The 19,065-nt window shown below is 39.6% G+C and overlaps 1 protein-coding gene across 5 annotated transcripts in view; it reads left to right on the top strand.

Moving 5' to 3' along the window:
* BICD1 (BICD cargo adaptor 1) overlaps positions 1-19,065 on the top strand; it is a 193,338-nt gene that overhangs the window by 150,095 nt on the left and 24,178 nt on the right. For 3 of the 5 annotated variants that reach the window (XM_068946341.1, XM_068946333.1, XM_068946325.1), the window contains exons 6-7: positions 5,501-5,652; positions 12,805-13,012. In XM_068946341.1, coding sequence (XP_068802442.1) covers positions 5,501-5,652; positions 12,805-13,012 — 360 coding nt within the window. Of the gene's footprint in view, positions 1-5,500; positions 5,653-12,804; positions 13,123-14,080; positions 14,272-19,065 lie in introns of all 5 variants that reach the window. The other 2 variants (XM_068946312.1, XM_068946319.1) reach the window with 2 other exon arrangements.

Here is a 19,065-nt window from a genome sequence, read left to right as displayed (position 1 = left end):
TGCAGTGGGCCTGTCAGTCTGGCAATGCAATTATACCTTCTAAATCTTTAACAGCACACAATATATTTCTGTTTGAAGGTGACAAGCCTTTGCCTAGTTTAATGCATTTGGCAATTTTTGGTGATGAAGTATTTCATTTTATTCTAGTTGTAATTCTTTTCTATAGTAATGTGTTTTCAAATAAGCATTTTAGTGCTAAGCTGGGCCAAAAGTAGAATGCACAAAACACTAGGACACAGAGAAAAGAGCAAGATTTGCTTTAAGAAGCTGCAAACCTAAACCTAGGGAATCAAATTATTAAACAAACCAGTGCTCAAGACAGCAATGCACATATATCTGTGTATGATTTATGTATCCATTTATTCATAGCTTTAATTACTATGTCAAGACTGGTTTTGTGGAGCAAAAACAAGTAGCGTTGTTACATTGTAGAGTGATACTAAATTCTTATTAGAGTAACTTTTTAGGATCAGTTCAGTAATGGCTTTGATTTTGATTCCTAGTAACATTTCAAAAGCAAACCTGCCTGTGAGGAGAATTTAACATCCTGCAATTCCAACTGAAAAACAGCCCGTTGTTCTCCTAGGTAAATAGTTTGTGGGAAGGAGTCCAGTCAGCACGACTGTCACACCTGTATTGGCACCACTATGGTGTCTTCAGCTTCCACATCTGAGATACCCGTAAAAATCTTCAGGGAAATCACTTGAGAACTTCAGCCGTACCTGATCTATGAACAAAAAGCCTGATGTTACACAAAGCAGCAGAGTTTGTACTTTGAAAGTGAGGTTGAGTAGAAAGATTCAGTATCACTTACACCTGCATGAAAGTAACAGGCTACTATTCTCCTTTTGTTGTGCGCAAAATTGAAGCACTTACCATTGTAGGATTTCATCTTTTTCTAGCAACTAAATTCTACTTGGTCTGCTTCTCACGCTGTTAATGCAAAGTAAATGAGATGCAAAGTTATCTTAGAATGTGAAGTCTCCGTAAAGGAGATGAGGTTTATTCATGGGTTTCGGAATTAAGGTGGCAACCCTTAAGGTGCTGAGTTTGGTCACTCATCTCTTCTGCAAGGATAAGAGGATGGTGGTGGAGAGCATCATTAGTTCTGGCAGTCTGTTTGGTCCTCTTTGGCGGCGTTTGGGCAGCAGAGGTGCTGAGCACTGTGCACCTCGGCTCTCTCCTCTTCTCTAGCAGTTCACGCTCTTCAGAAGTCCAAGTCTTGGAGACTTCCATTGCACAGTAAATGCTAACTGCGCTGTGAGTGATGAATTCTATGTCTCCAGGCATTTCAGTGAGCCACTGTGCAGTTTGTTTTTCCACTTCTTTGGCATGACCAGGTCTTCTGTCAGGGATGTAATTACCCCATCTCCTGACCTATTCCATTATTTACCTCTCTGCAGAGTATTCACACACTTTTATGTATTTTCCTCTTTTCCTTGTATTCTCCATTGCAGTGCCTATTGCTCAGAGGCTGCATTTTTATTTGGAGCAATGTTCTCTCGTTTCTCTGATCCAGTTTTGTAGTTGACCACAGCTTAATGCTTCAGAAAAAGCTGTAAAAAATTTAAATAGTTGGTGTGACTGTACTGTAAACCAGCTCTCTGAAATTACTTGGATAAAACAAACACTTATTTTAAGAGGGAAAAGGAAGTTTTTAAAAGCTAGGTTATTCCCCAGAACTGCTTTAGGACACAACCACACAAATGGTTCGATGGGTCCAATTTTGGAGGTCAGAGGGGAACAAATATGAATAATTTAAACCGGAGCTGCTGCTGCAGGAAGAGCTATGCCTTTGATTCATTTTATCCTTTAAGTATGTCCCTCTGGGCAACAGTGAAGGTGACCAGACCACTGAAGGAGGCAATCCAGTGTCCCCTTCTCCCCTGAGCCTTGCTCCTCATCACACATCCCCTCTCCAGGATGCTTCAGGCTAGTTTTCTGCCAGTTCAGCTCCCCAGCCCAGCTCACTGTAAGCTTAGAGGAGTACCGTGCAGGATACAAAGGGTAGAGATGGGGAAGGGCTGGGCAGTTATTGTTTTGGTGGCAGCTAGCCAATATAGATTGATTTAGCTGCGTTGTAAAATGGCATCCTCAGAGCCAAGGAGTCTGATAGGAATCTGCTGCAATCAGCATTTAGGTCATAAAATGATATACGCTGGGTAACTTGAGCGACCGCATAGTCTGGCACCCGCCAGCTCTTACACGAACGTATTGAACATACTGAGCCTCGAGTTAAAGCTGTGCACTTCTGCTGTGGTGGCCTTTACTCTATGTCTGTGGATTCCTGATAGAAGTTCCCCTGGCTTTCTTCCCTCTTCTCTGTCTTGCATATTAAATATATATGTTTCCTAGTTTTATTTGCTTTCCTGGTAGAGCACTTGTGCCCAATCATTCTTCACTTAGGAGACCCTCAAAAGGGAGACCCTTAACAGCCTGCAAACGAGCATGCTGGAAAGCTTGTTAGGTGAGTCTACCAGGCTCTTCCTGGCTACCAGGCACTACCAGTAGGTTTTCAAACTTGTGCTTTATTTTCTACATGTTGTTTTATAGAAAACTAAAACAGGAAGTAAAAAAGGCTTGAAGATTTGACACAGTTATTCCTTTTTGTTAGTTGGGAACTCTGGAGATGTTACCTTTATTTGTTGCCTAAATTACATTTATAAGTTGTTTTTCATCCTGCAGCATTTCAAGCCCCATTTATAAACTTACGTTGGCATTGAGGCTAAAATGTATGGATCACTTTGCTTGGTGAAATTCAGCCTGATTTCTGAATTGGCAATGGTGAGACAGTTCAAGACATAACTGCAGAATCCTAGCGAAGCAGATCTGCTGCGACTTGCTTTGCTATTGCTAGGTGCATAAAGAAGGCGATCCTTGGGAAATCATGCCAGAAGAGCCAGCAGTTTTGCAACTGTTCTGTAAGCCTGGCGGTCTGTTCCTTAGAGGGAAGGCATTTAACTGCAGTGAGTGAAACTCACTCCAGTGCTCACTGAGAGGAGATGGACATAGCTAGCTCTCGTTTCTTATTAATCGTAAGTCTGAAGAAAAATCTGCACATTTTAAGTGAACACCTGTGCTTGAAGTTGCAGTGCTCAAAGCCTCATAGAAAACATAAGCACAAGTAAGAAAATATCTTACTTGAGAGTGGAGGGTAATGAATTAATTTCATCCTTTCTTACTTCAGAATACCAAGATCATGTTTTTATTCATTCTTTAGAAAAAAAGGCAGTGATAAAACATTGCCAAGTTGTTAATCTGTTGCTCAGACTTTCCAGCACTCTTCTCTGGTAGTGCAAAGCAGCCCGTGCAAACAGGTCAGTTCATACGAATCGCTGATAGCTTGTTTTGCTCAATCAGCCTACCCAGCCAGAACACGAAGACGACTTTCTGCAAAGGAGATGCACTTCATGAAATTCTCCAGAACAGGATATTGTGCCATTCACTCCTTGTTGAGACAGGGAAAGAATTCCAGTTCTGCAGAATAACTGGAGGGGCAGGATGAAAAGGAAACACCGTTATCTGTTTCTGTCTAATCCTGGCACGCAATTTTAATGACGTGTGTAAAATTATTGGGTTTACAAGGAATGTGTAACCCCACTGCTGAAACAATCAAACTTTTTTTTTATTTAATCTAGAATTAGGTAGTATATGTATTTAACTCATTTTGATGCCTGAACCAAGGAAAATCTTCACATGAATTCAGATGTCTTTGTTTTGTAAGAAAAATATTCAAATGTTCAAAAACTAAGCATGATAAGTGTAAGGACTGTAGGCTATATTTTTCTTACAAAACAAAGACATCTGAATTACTGTTTTAGGGCTAAAGCAGAATTTAGCCGGAGCTATGGAGTCTAGTCTATCCCTTTTCTCCATGTTAATTTATGAGCGTACGCTTTGGCTTGTGCCTGGAAATAGGTAGCAAGCTTATGATTTCTGCTTCATCCTGCCAAAGCGTAGGATGGTGTTTCCCATCCTACACTATACCAAGGCATATGCCATTAAGAAAGATAAAAGCTGCTTTTATTTGAATATATCCCTAAGTGCTTTTTTACTGTGTGTTGCTGATTATTTCAAATTTGACATAGAAAACTATCTATTTAAAATTACAGATAGTTAGTAGTGATTTTATAAAATCTCTTCTCTCTATGTAAAATAGTGTGAAAGTAGGAAAAACATTACTGATGGGTTTACAATTGAGGACAATTTTGATATAATTTATTTTAGTACTGCAATTTTTTACTGTACTGTTTCACCAGACACAAATGTATTTTAGCAGGCGATGTTAGTATGTCTTTTCCTTAAGAGATACTGTTAGTGTGAAATCTAGTGAGTTTCAGAAAACTGAGTTTGAAATCGATTTCCAGCTGTTTGGCCATTACTGTCTTTTGCCATGTTCCCTTACTGGTCGCCTTAAGATCATGTTTTTCCACAATTCTCTCCCTTACGGATGGCTCAAGAATGCACCAGATCAACAGAGGAAGTTGACTGTCTATATGAAATGCTGCACCTTACTATGCAGTAAACGAAGTGAAAAAACAACAGTAAAGCCCCCCTGAGAAAAAGTAAAAGGAAATACTTCTTCTTAATGCCTTTCAATGGTAATAATTTTAAATAAGTCTCATAGCAGTAGTAGGTATAAAGCCTCTATAAAAATATGTATTTTGAATAACTCGAAAATGATGATGCTGCACTTCATAAATAAAACTGACAAGATTCAATTCTTTTCATTTCCAAAAGTAAGACATACTTAACAATTTTATAAGCGGTAGGGCAGGAAATTAAAGCAATGTAATGGAGGAAATAGAAAAAAGAATGAAGCAGAAAAATCAAGGAATAGGATGACTACAATTCCTTGCTTTTCTTTTAAGTGAAAATTGTAATTTACACAATTTTTTTTCTTTTTGTTGTAGTGGTTAAAACTGACAAAATAATGTAATTTTGCACAACAGTAAGTATTCCCAGTGCTCAGACACAAAAGCAAGGTATCAGGTCCTAGCAGTTACCTTACACAAGGTCGGCTTCAGTAACCAAAGGTAAGGGGATTCTCAGCTGGTAGAAAGCACAAGAGAAAACACGTTAGTACACGCTCAGCTACAGATGCTGACTCTCACGTGCTGCGTGTCCTGTTTGCAATGGGTTAAGAGTACACGCCTGGTTAGTTGCTGCAGTTCAAATGATAGGGAATAACTCCTTAAGCGGTAGTAACTTGCTCACATGGCTGAGCCCTCAGTGTATAGCTGCACTGTTTTGCAGAGAGATTTAAGGTTTGCCCAGTGTATTGAAATTGGCTTTATTCTTTCAACTGCTTTCTCCTTTTCCTGGCTTTGTGGAGTATAATTTAAAAGAAGTCATGTCAGGGGACAGTGCAATGGAGCTCAGGTCTAATATTCTTTACTGTGTGAGTGAAGAAGGAAATCAGAAATAAAGTGAAACATGGTGTCTTGGCTGTTATCAAATATCTGCCTCATAAGCATAATATCCTTGTCTGTGTTTTCAGACAGCTGAAGTGGCATTAGCCAATTTGAAGAATAAGTACGAAAATGAAAAAGCAATGGTGACTGAAACCATGACCAAACTACGAAATGAACTCAAGGCTTTGAAGGAAGATGCAGCAACCTTCTCATCCTTGCGAGCAATGTTTGCAACCAGGTAAAGGAAACGGTTTCACAGTCTGGCTCAACCTTGCAAAAGTAAATATGTGTGCTGAGTAAGAACAGACTTAGCTGTGTATGTTGGGTGCTTAGGAGGAGATAACAGAAATTATTTTCTGCAAAGTTGGACTTTTGCTGGTTGAAGGTGAATGAGTCTTGTACTGCACACTGTGCAAAACTTGCAGGCTTTGAAATGCTACTGAGGTGCATGCCCTTGGAGGATAAAGCTGGAGAATGGTAACGTCAATACAACCTTGAGTAAAGTGTTATAAAAGCCAATATCAACCTCCACCCTCCAGTATATTTGCATTCATAGGTTTTTTAAAAGTGGAAAATAAATCCTAAATTGATGAGGCTGATGTTCACATTCAGAAGTACACAGTGATTCTCTCATGTAAAGCTATTATATGGTTAATGATAATCTTTAAACTCCATGTTTTCATTATCACAAGATTTATTTCTTACCACTGGAAAAATCTATTTCATCAACTATTCTATGCCGTAATCCAGCACTAATAATTGTGAGATGACTGCAATTTTCCACTCCACTGTGAATTCTTATTTTCTACAGCTGTGGTATTTGACTTATTATCTTCTCCTTCATAGGTTTAAAAGTGTCACATATCTTCTGCAGCATAGTTCTTCCTGTTAGGACAGTAATTAATCATCTCTCTTCTTTCCTTCTGCCATGCATTCTTCAGGAGACCTTTTGATTTCAGCAGCTTTTTCAAAGGTGACCTACGAATAATGTTTTCGTTAAAGATGCAACACTTTCATCAATAAACTCTTAACTCCTAAATAATCAAGGAAAGTAGTAGCCTCAGGAAATTTCTCCATTTTTTTTTCCCCTTTTGGTCAAGCACAATGCAGATTGCTTGCTTGTGCTTTAGACCATAAGTGGTGAGCCTTCTTTCTGCCTCATGCCAGCATCTCTCCAGTGCTCTCTTCAGTATACAGGTGCCACCTCACCTCTTCCAGCCTCCTGTAGTCCCTTGGTGCTTAGTAACAGTGGCTGTGGCAGTTGGGAGAGGTAGGAAGGAAGGAGAAGGGGCCATTTACATGCTGTGACATTGGTGCTAGGTAGGAATTCGTCCTAGGTTCATCGTCAGAAGTGTATGGGTAGTGCCATAACAGAAATAAAGAATCAACTCATCAGGTGATGTGAACCAAGATAGCTCCATTGATTTCAATGGAGTCTAGAGATTTTCTTCAGGAAAGTAGTTTTGTGTGTATTTTAGAAATGCATGTGTAAATCTTTTTACAGGCTTGTTACTCTAGGAGATACATGAATGAACTAATCTCATAAGGCTACCTGCTAACTTCTGAGGAGAGGGGTGGCATCAGGAGCATATGCGTGGAGCATAAATCAGCAACCTATGTGGCAGAACAATTCTGAAAAGCTTTACAAGCTGTTATGTTAGATGTAACAATGTTAGATTGTTGGTGTACTGAGTGCTCTTTAACCAACGGAGGCATCCTGAGTGCACACTTCTGTTGGATTTAAGACATGTACTAAAGCTGGTGGGAGACAACAGTGTCTTTTCTGTGAGAATTAGGCTTAAAAGGTGCCATACATCTCACCTATTCTAGAAGTCTCGTGTAAGATGTGATGAAATTTTTGTTTCTCTTCTATGAACTATAAGGGGAATCTGGGTTACTTGCTGAGTTATAGATGTCTACCTTGTAAATGTCTTCTGTTAGTAGAGATAAATTTCATCTATAGCATCTTCTACTGCTGGTAAACACTATGCAGTACTGATTTAAAACATGCTACATGGCCTACAGAAAGTATCCCGTGAGAGTTTTGCTCAGTATTTTCTTTGCAAGAAGTCACTGCAAAGTCTTGCATATCAGTGTGTTCCTATAGATTTTCCTGTTGTGAAAAATTCCTTTTCTTTCTTCACCCCAGAATTGAATGGCCGTTATAATTAAATCAATTTTCCTAAACGTTCAAATGGTTAACTCATTTGGAATAGCATTTGTCTAAATGACAGATAGCTGATATACTATAGTTGTCTGTTCAGGAGGAGAAATCTATTTGGAAAGGAAAGAATATGAGAGTCTCCATGCAGTAACAGTTCGATGGAATAGCAGCCTTCAGTGCAGGAAAAACAGTTGTATAGTCTTCTGTTAAATAAAACAGTGGTTTCCATGGTAATCCTGCATCACATACTGTTTACTACTGAATTTGTACTGTAGGAATTACATTCCTCTGATAGTAGAATTATATTAGAGATCTGTAAATGATTTCATATGCTATTTGATAGGGTAATATTCTTTATTTTTCATAAACCATTTTTTTCTATTCACTTGGTTCACAAATGGATGTTCGTTCTGGTGCTGAACTGTATGGTTTCTTCTGCTCTTAAATACACTGGATAAAGTTGGTGCCACATTATAAGAAGAGCACAGCAGACCTGTCTCTGGTCTGAACAGCGAAGAAGAAAGTTTTCTCCGAAGATCTTCTTATACAGAAAGCAAGAGCAAATCTTTTTCCGTGGTTTTCCTTGACACTGTTGTGTCCCTCCTGTCCTTAAGTTCTTCATTCAGTTCTTCTCTCCTCCCCCTCAAATGTCCTTCTACATTTCCTGGTTGTACAAGCTCTGTCCAGCCTCTACCTCTGCTTTTACTCTTTCTCTTTCCTGGACTGTTTTTTCCCCAATCCAGAATCTCTGTGGTTCTGATCTCTACAGCTTCTTCCTTCCCCCTTTGTTGATCCCTTGATTCTGGATTTACTTCAAACCTGTCAAGAGGATGTCCTCATTACAGTTTGAAAGAAAAATAGAACAGCATAGAGTATAAAACCTTCTTTTCTGTGAACAAACCCTTGACAGAGCTGCCTTGTTACCACTTTCACCATACAAGCAGTACAGAAAAATAAGGAGTTTCTCCATTCTCACACTAACCCTTTTGGATCTCAAAATCACAAAAAATCCACCACACTTTCTGGTCAAGGGAAGATCCATTTCCTAGGCTCTTCTCATCGACTCTGTTATTTGTGAAGTTGAGAGAGCTGCAGAAGGTCGGCAGGGTGCATTTGATTGGGATAATTGAAGTTATCTGGCAACAGAGAAGAGTAGCTAACTGTTAAACACAGTAATTGTTCATTTGCAAGCATTCTTTGTTTTTTGCTTTTTAGAGACAATGTCTTTTATCTGTGATGATGTTTTAGGGTACTAGGTAGGCCCCACTGACAATATTGCTCTGCAAGAATTCTTTCATAACAGCATTTTTGCTGGGGCATTTTAATGGGATGTTAACTCTGCTGCTGCAGCTTTGGCTGGGGAGGTTGCTGTACACACAGGTGAGGTGCATGTGGTTGGCAGAGCAGAATTTCAATTCTCAGCTCCTGTCATAAGCCTGTTTATTCTGTACTGTGCTGCTTCTAATAGTCCCTGACCAGCAAAACGGCATGAGCCTTTTCTGCTCCTCCTGTCGTTTCCCCTCATGCCAACCCCAAGTCACTAACATAGGATGTGAGTCATGCAAGCATGAAGTAGTGACACTGAGGGCTGGCACACATCTAGAGGATATATGAAAAGTATATCCTTTAAAATGTTAGTTTTCCAGTCTACAGTAGGGGTTGCCCTGGGAGAGGGTGAGAAGAAAAGTCTCGTGCTGATGGAGAGAAGAAAGAACTGCTTTTAAAGCAGGATCACAAGGTATTTAGAAAGCTAATCTTACTGAGTCCCTAAATGTGTTTGCTTTCTCAGTCTAAATAGAGATAGTCAAAAGGAGAGAGCAAGAAACATTACTTATGTTATTGCTACGGTCCTGACACTGCATGCACTGATTTTATTCTCCATCCATCAAGATGTTCACTTGATGAAAAAAAAAAAAGCACTGAAGAGAACTAGGAAGTAAGAAAAGATCCTGGAGGTAACTTAGATGAGAAAGTATGGCTGGAGTAGAAGAGAATTGTGCTTATATGGCTAGAGCAGGGATCTGTCAGTGTCAGTGTCTTTGAGTTTTAGTTCATGCTCTGCTACTGACTTATGTGACCTAAATTATGCATAGGAGTATTTGACTGACTTAGTACTTGGTTACTTAGTACTTAGTCTAAGTCGGTATTTTGGTTTGCCTTCCTAGACAAGAGAGTAAGATGGAACCAGAAATCCCTTAGACTCCTGAATAAGCTTCTTGGATCAGTTTATACAAATAAGTGGGGTTGTGTGTCTGCCTACTCCCTTTTCAAGACAAGAGAAATAAGAAATAGGTGAGATCTTGGTTCCTGCTCTGGCAATCAGTAGACCACCAGTTAACAGAGTAACAGTGATATTTATTTAATAATCACTAGCTGCTTGCATCCATCCTGGGGCAAGGGACAAATTGGGAAAGAGCTTTGACTCAGGGGGACATGACAACTTTTGTTATTCGGTATTTGAGCACTTCTGAAACCCCCGTTCGGAGCCCTGGCGTGTTCTGGAGCCCAGCTTCCCCACCTGAAATGGTGAGCCCCCTGCCAGAAGTCATTTCTCTTAAGAGCTCTTAACCTTTTTGTTCCTCAGTATGCTGTGAGACTTCTCAAATGTTCATAAAACGTGTGGGCAAAAGGCAATATGGATGTGCGTCATGCTTTTTTTCTTTTTTAATTGGAAACGCTTCTCTTTTCATCCCACACTTGCACATAGCAGGGAATATTTCAGTGAAAGGAAATGCCATGGCTGCAGGCAGTAGCTACCTCCCACTATACGGAATAACCTTCACTGCTGCAGATTTCAAGAAGCTTTGAGGCTCTTGATTCAGCAGTTTCTAAGGTTAATTATGGCTTTTACTTGACTGATTTTGGCTTAACCTTTCTGAACAGTTTCTCAAAAGATATATATGCTTGAGCAACAAAACACAGACACAATGGGCTGTGTGTCTGTGAAAAATAATAGGAAACTTTGAGTCGTGGTGGAGGTCAGATGACTGGAACCACCCAAACACTGCAATGAACTGCCAAGAATGCTGTATTGCTGTTATGGGGAGACCTCTAAGAAGGACATGTAATTAATCAGAACAATTGGAAAACGTTGTATTAACTAGCTTGTTTTTGTCTTGAGTGTGAGGCCAGCCTGACAGCATCTAATGTATCCACATTTCTAGGGCCAACTTATTATAGTTTACAGCAGGCAATGAAAAGCAGGTTTGTCTAAGCCTTCTTTAGTAATATGCATCTTCGTGAAGCTTTTTATTTCTTAACTGCTCAATTACATGGTTATACAAAATAGATGTCTAGTTGTCTACGCATCCTAGGGCCTAAGGAAAATCAATCTTTTTCCAAAAAGAAAATTGGCTCATTGACATACTAAAGCAAGGTAGTCAGTTCCTCTAGTGGCACTGTGCTGCAGGTGCTGCTGCAGATCTTACTTGTTTTTGTTTTAATTTCCAATAGAAAATGTATTTTTTAAAAAAATACATCTGTTTCTTCTAGACAAATTAAAGAGGAAAGTCAGGGGGAGAGAGAGAGAGAGAGAGAGAGAGGTAGATACGGTACACATCTGATTGCAAGAAAGAGAATTTTAAACTTTGATAGCACAGATCTTAGAGTAATTCCTATTTCAAATGGATTGAATTTAATCTCCAGGATGCTGATTTCATTCTAGGGACTCTGTCTAAAAGGCTGGCTAAAACATCCATAAACCTCACTTGCAGCAGAAAGAGGTGTGCACAATGATTTTAAGGCAACCCTCATTTCAGAAGTATCTCTCTTCCTCACAGCTAAAATAAAGACAGTCAGGCCTGTTAAGGTTCTGCAGAAGAGAGTTGTTAGTGAAACTGTAGCTGAACCTATGACTGGCTGAGTCATTTTGCTTCCAATTAAAATGCCTAAATTATTCAAAAGGAGAATGCAATATATACATGTGATTTATGTGTGAAGAATAATTAAGAATCTTCGAGTACAGTTTATTTCAGCTTCCCAAGGAGAAGATTAAAGTTACAGACAAATAAGTTTCATCACTTAGTGTGCAGTAATTCAAAGGTTTATTGAGTCATTTATTTTGGAAGGAAAAGTTAAATGGTTTTCTTGATATTTGTTTTCTGTGGATAGTACTGATTAAGCTAAATCACCCTCCGTTACACTGCTGTAATTACATTGCAAAGCTGTTTAGATTTATACAGGTTACATGTGAGAGGGGATTTGGCAAAAGCTACATTATTTAAAGTGAAAAAGTCTTATGTGGAGCATCTGATGTTGCTACAAATGCCTGATGGTCAGACAGTACTACTACCTGTGAAGCATTTCGCTACTGATACACTTTTATGACTCTTGGTTCTTATTGAATAGATGGTTCTGTTTTTAATAAACTGAATCTGTTTCACTTCAAAAAGTGACTAAGACTATACTGGAATGTCTTGCTCTTCCTGTTAACTTTAGGCATTGTTTAAAGCAGGACTAAATTGAATTGCTTCTTAAATCGTAACAAAGTCATATGAGAAAGGTAGTGTATTTCAAAATCTGTCTCAGAGATCTAGAGAATTAAATCAAGGCAGTTTTTCATACAGATAAAAGAGGCTCAGCATTAAAAAGCAGCTGGTGACCATAACAATCGATATCCAAGCACACCTCCAAGAGATTTGTCATTAAATGTGAAATCATTTCCAGGTGTGGCATTTCCTGAACAACATGTCTTTAATCAGTTAACAATGGCAAATAACTGAGGACTTCTCATTTTCCGAAATCTGAGGTGCCAAGTGTTCAGAGTACTTGCAGTCCTTTTTTTTTATCTTTTATGTAATATTTTGCTTAAGTAGATAGTGTTGTCTACAGTAAATAATATTATCTAATCAGTAGATATTTTTATCTATCGTGAGTTATTAGATGAACCAGTCCTCAAAATTGTTATCTGTGGTCTGCCTTAGAGACAGTCCCAAACCTACCCTCTAATTGCTCATTATCTGCATTAGAAGTACACGACATTTTCAAAGACTACTCTGATATTCCAGATACAGGTTCTCCTGCTGAATGGGAAGCCTCGATGTGCAGATCCAAGTCCAAATTTGTTCAATGTGGGAACAGAAGAATTAAGGCTATCTGCTTCCAGGATTAGGTTCAGCAAAGCTTTGACCCAGACCTGTCCCTGTAACGGAGGCCCTGGAATGCTCTCCCTGCCAGGGCTGGTTCTTGGACCAGATCCCCAGATTTCTGTCTTGTTTGTTTTCCCAGGTGTGATGAGTACGTCACGCAGCTGGATGAGATGCAAAGGCAGCTAGCAGCTGCAGAGGATGAGAAGAAGACCCTAAACTCTCTGCTGCGCATGGCTATCCAGCAAAAACTTGCCCTCACCCAGCGACTGGAGGATTTAGAGTTCGACCATGAGCAGTCCCGACGCAGCAAAGGCAAGCTTGGAAAGAGCAAGATCGGCAGCCCTAAAGTAAGTGAGGAGGCATCAGCCACCGTGCCAACCATAGACACTTTCCTCCTGCATAGTCAGGGCCCACAGCAACCAAACTTACTGGTCAGCAGTGGCACTCAGAGGAAAAGGTATGCATGCAGTGATCTTTATGGTACAGTGCAGTGGCCAGACTTTCGTTAAAGTCTTTCACTGAATTGTAAACATTATATATTTTTTTCTATTTTGACTGGGGAGAAGGAGGTGGGGAGGATATGACTACGGAATTCAAAGCCTGGCTACATGTGGTTCTAATCCACCTACTCACAATGTTATTTCCTCCTCCTTAATGCAGTTTTTTGAACTATATTCTGTTAGTGTCTCAGTGCATCTTGTATGTCTTTAATATTAGTGTGAATGTATTTTCTTTAACAAGTTTTTCCATAACAAGTTAAGGTTTTGCATATGGTAAAACGAGCATCTGAAATAAGAAAAAGGGAGTGTGTTGAATGAGCATTTCAGTGCTTAACGTAAAAGAAACAGCCTCTCTTTGTTAAGCTCTGATGCTCACTTTTTCTTCATCAGTGCAAAAAAAAAAAAATGGATGTGTTCACTCAGATCAGTTTTTCTGCATATGGGCAAACAACTTTTGAAGGCGGATGGCTGCCGTTCATAACATAATGCAAATATTTTGCTGTTCAAGCAGTGAGTTCTCGTCTTGTCTTGTGACTGTCCTGCCAAAGCTCTATAGCTGGGGGGATCTCCATGGTTCTGATGACTTCTCTACTAGGGAAGTTCTAGATAATCATTCCCTTTTCCTGTATGTTCTAGTCACAATGCAAAAGATAAGAGAACATCCCAGGAGCCTTATATATGTCAACTCCAGGACGCTGAGGTAGAAGTCAACCTCATCTCCTCCTCCCCTAATATGAACAAGAATTTCCTACGCAGGCAAGGTGTCCTGCTGTGGAAATGACAAGGGGTGGCAACACTGGCTGATTTTTACCTGTTAAGCAAATTAACATGATGTTGTCATACATGAGGCTTTGAAAGGTAATTAAAGTAAAACTCTTTTGTTTCCATATGTATTTTTCTTGGATCTCCTGCAAGACTATTCTCACCTTCCCTTTGTGATCAGAGCCATCCCAGGACTTCAGGGACCTACCTACAGAAATTATTAAGAGCCCCCCCTCATCCCGCCTCCACAGAATCATATCTTCTGAGGGGTCCCCCTTCCATGAGTGAATTCATCCATGGGCACCGTCTCAGCAAGGAAAAAAGGTTAACCGTGGCCACACCAGGTAAACATTTTTTCCTTGGGTGCATGTGGTGCTGAGTGGTTAGCAGAGCAGGGGACCCTCCCAACACTGCACATGCAATCTAATTTGGGCACCTTATTGTGACATGAAAAGCAAAATGTCTTCTTCTGTGACACCTGTGGCAGGAGCTGACATTGTGCCAGCAGTGACCCAAACTGGTTCCAGATGCAGTGGGGAGAGTCCGGCCATATGCAGTAGGTGGGTGCAGCTCCCACTGCCATCCACAGAGGCTGCACCCCTGTGCCCTGGGCAGTACTTGGTGTGGTGGTTGTGTTAGTAGTCCCTACTGAAAACACAAACTGAACATAGAGGAGGAGTCAGACATGTGAGGACTGATGACAGAACAGCTAGCAATATACACAAATCTGAGTGATAACCATCTCCTGCTCACACCTTGAGTGTTTGATCAGGGTTCTCTAAAGTGTGATATTAAGCTCACAAAAGGTTTAGTTTAAATAAGGTGAGTCATGGAGTTCACCTTGTCAGGACGCTTTTGCTCTTCATTTCCTGCCAAACTGTAGTATCTGCCTAGAACAATGCCTAAAAAGGAAATGCAAACTGGAATACCATTTCAGAGGTGGTATCATGTTTCTCCTCCTGGCAGACAAACTAATTTTTTTTTCCCTTAGAAATCACTCTAGGGGAGGATCTGTGTTTGAGCAGAACTTTTGTCCTTTACATGAGCACGCTCTTTGTCTGGTGGTAAATTTTTTCAGTCTTTGTTTTGAAATTTGTTATACACAAAAGGCATAAGTAGAAGCTGTAAAAGTTAAACCCCAGAAAGCAGTTTCTGCTGAAGTAAATTTCTGTTCTGGAAAACTGAGTAATACCCCCTAATATGTTATATCTCAGTTAGTGCCAGCAATATCACAGCAGCCTTTGAATAATGCTATACAAGTAACACCTACACAGATGAAGAAATGACAGACAAATGTAGCACTGCAGAGAGCCTGAACAAGACATTCTATTAGAAATACTGCAGTCAGAAAACCAAACAGTGGCTCCTGGGGGGAAAAAAAAGAGGCAGGAGGAAGCAAAGACTTTAAAATTTATAAAGCAAATGATAATAATCTTTTAGCAATTCCTTTCTGTTCTTCTGCCAGTGCTCTAAAATATGCTGGTAATAGCCCCTTGACTTCAGAAGAAGCCTTTGTGAGCAGTTTTTTGTGATATGGAGAAGGCAGAAGTGTGCTAAGAAATGGAAGACCACGTGCTCTTTTTCTACCCTATAGGCAGGAATGAATTCCCTAAACATTGGCAGTGTCTCTTGTATTCTTTCCTGCTCATCCTATGACAGAATGAGGATCATTTTCTTTCTGACGGACACTTAACATACCCAAACATGGCAATCTTCCCATGTACAATTTACAAAACTTTTCTATTGTAATTGTACTTTTAATGAACAATTTACAAGAGAGTGTCAAGCCAAAGAGAACCAATTTTTAATCCAAGGACTTGCTCACCTTTGTGTGAGGAACCCTGACTGTGTGTTGAGCCATCTTCAGGTTGATGGCTGGGAAGAAGTCATGATTTTAAAAAGAAGAGTGCTTAACAAATAGGTGAACACAAACTGTTAGTACTAATGATAAAATAATGTGATCTTTGAATGTGGGACTCTGGCTGCTGACAGTGTCTTCATGCATTAATTTTTTTTTTTTGCTGTTTTCATGAACCAGCATCTGATACCTCGTGAAATAGCACAGGCTCATGGACCACAGACTGAGAAACACTGATATATATAGCCTCTGACTTTTTGCATTAACAGATGCCAAAGGACGAAGCAGCCTGAAAAGCAGAATCATTCAGAAAAGAACTTGCCCAGAGTCTCACCCAACGCTTAGGTACATCTCTACATATTCAGAGTATAAGGGTCTGAAGACAGTGTTACTGACTAATGTTTTAATTTTCCTTATGAATCTAAAACAGTCCCAGCTTTTAGAAGGCAGTTCATCAGAATTTTTCTGCCCTCACATGGCCTTAGTCTCAAGCAGGCAACCTGTGATGCTGACAGGTTCAAAGAGATTATTTTTTTGAGCACTCAGATTCCAATATTAGTGGGGATTCATGTTAGAATCGGGTTGAGGATGAGGCAGAGAATTGTTCGACCTTAGTCTCACCATGCTTAACAGTTTCTGGAAAATTTCTTGTTACTGTTAACAGATCATTCCTTTGAATGATGCACCAAGTAGAATTTTTTTGCCATCTGTCTAATTATCTTTTTCCTGAAAGTAAGGAACAGTGAAGGATGTTATTCTACTGTTTTTATAGGGAATTTTTAAAAGCTTAATATCAGAAGGAGTTAGTTTCCCCCGAAGATTTGCAGAGCCAAGAAAATAATCAAGAGATGTAGCAACCACCACCTACTTCTTCATCACGTAAGTCACAAAAGAACAGTGTCCACACTCTAATGCTACAGAGCAAGGACAACTTGATTTAAGCTGTGTCTTCAATATTGGAGGAAGAAGGATGCAAGCCTAAATTAAATGCATTCAGGTTTTTTAAAGTGATGAAAAATTCCCACTCATGTGACAACTTCATCCATATGACGGGTGGGCTTCCCTGTCATTTCATTAGCTGCCAGCATTGGGAGGCTGCAAAGTAGTAGGCCAGCTCTGCCTGTCTTCTCATTGCACCTTCTTCTAGGCTTCTTGCTTGGAAGAAGAAGCTGCCCTGGCCCCGGCTTTGACTGCTACTGGCTCCCTGGTAGATGAAAACTGGGATTGCCGTTTACTGCTTTCTTCAGACGAAGATCCCAGTGTGGAAACTTACTAGGGAAGGCCAGCTGAATTAAAGAGATGGCTCTTTCTTACTTGGTTTTCTCTTGACTGCCACTCAACTTTAGATCATCATGTGTGTCCCTTTGACATTAAGCTGTGGCAGAATGACTTTCTAGTTGAACTAATGGCTTCTAATCACGGAGTCTAGAAATACCGCTCTAGTTCATTTCCAAAGTATCTTGTTTCATTTTCCCCAGGTAATAGTATGCATTTAGCTTTGCTGTGGTATTGCTGTACACTAAGCTGGAATGGCAATTTATGGATCATGTTTAGGCCTAAGATTTTATTCCTTCCTTTTACTCCTTTCCTTTTGTTATTTATGCATATTTTTACACGATATAATCTTTATTCTTCTGATAGACAGAACAAGCCAGTATGTGCCCAGCAGGCTTTCAGCCTTCTTTCGCATGTGGCTGTTTTCTTAAATATATGAAGGATTCAGGGCATATAAAATGGGTGAGGCTGAACTGGACAGCTGTACAGTGTGTAACACTGTATTAGAGGTGACCTTTCCTTTGCAGTTGCATTTGAACTCCTTCCAAAGTTTCATAAACAGGGCCTGAAAATGGAGTGACCAGATGCTTCTTGATATCCCACAGTCCCAAATACGAAATATATTTTCCTCGACTTCTTCAAGGAAAGAACGAGACAGAAAGTCTACCGTAGATGACCTGATTCCATTCTATCTACTGTCCACTATGCTAGCATGGAAATTCTCAAAGTTGAATTTAAAGTGCTCTAATTCTAGCTTAAAGGTAACTCAGATAAGATCCTTGTATGGGTGATGCAGCTGAAGTAAGAGGCTCTTGAGACAGAGAATCATGCCTGCAATGTTCAGCCTTACACAGGTGGCTGAAGGGTCAGCCACAATTAGCCTTATCTTCTCTCCTTCGTTGACGTGAAACCCAAACAAACTGTTGTAGGTGGTACTTTTCTGCGCTGTTTTCATTTATGTGTACCACAGGGCAGTTTTCAGTGTTTAAAATCCCAAACAAGAAAACTCTTTGAATAGGAAAATGTTTCCCATTTCTTGGGAAAAGGAATTACTTAAATCATAATAAATAATCCTTTTCCTTCTAGAGAATTCTGTACAGTCATATTTTACTTTATGACTACTTTCCTTTTTCTTTTTAAATGAAAGGTGACATATTTCTCTCAAATTCAAAGCCTAGCTGAGGTCACGCGTTTAGCTGACAAAACCTCGGCTAGCTCCACTAGTTTCTATAGAGCTAAGCTAGTTTACTCCAACCTCAAGTCCTGGTTGTGTAGTTTTTAGATTTTATAGTTCTTCATTGTTACAAGACTTTTTCATAAAATGATGCCTCTAAAACTTGTGAGAATAAAAACCACTACAAAATTAGGTAATTTGAGGAAGTTGCTTGTTTCTGAAAGCACATTAAACCTGAAAGTTTGCTTGCTTTTCAGGTGTCTTTCAAGGTTGATTTACAGGATGGCATTTAATTTTCACAAGGAGAGACTAAAGTAGAAGATAAAGACAGCATAAGGAAAGCCATTTAATAATATAGCAGCTGCTTGAGCACTAAGCTCACCACCTATGCATACATAATTAAGAGTATATACTATATACTCTTAATAGGAAATCATCCAAGATTAATTTCTGCACTAGCTCTTTGCTTATATGCAAATCAAATTTGAATCAGTTTGATATAAACAAAATCGTGTTTTTTTTAGGAAAGGTCTACAGAACTTGTTTTTTGTTTTATTTGTTGATTTGCATTCTTCTCATAAGAATTAACTAATTTTGCAGAAATTCTGTCTTGAAAGAAATTCCTGTAGAGCGTTCCTATCTACAGATGCTATCTCAGAGACTGTATTAGAAATTAATTCTTTAAGCTGACAAGGAAATTGATAACAAAAAAGCTCAATCACCCAAATAGGGAGGCCCTGACAAGTCTTTCGGTTAAGTCTCTAAGTCAGGACTCAAGAGGAACTATTTCAGAGATGTCTTTGCTAATTGCCCTTTATATTGGAAGAGGTG

This window comes from Struthio camelus, chromosome 1 (genome assembly GCF_040807025.1).
Source record: "Struthio camelus isolate bStrCam1 chromosome 1, bStrCam1.hap1, whole genome shotgun sequence".
NCBI lineage: Eukaryota > Metazoa > Chordata > Aves > Struthioniformes > Struthionidae > Struthio > Struthio camelus.
The sequence above is the reverse complement of the archived record's forward strand: the minus strand, read 5'-3'. Positions and strand labels throughout refer to the sequence as shown.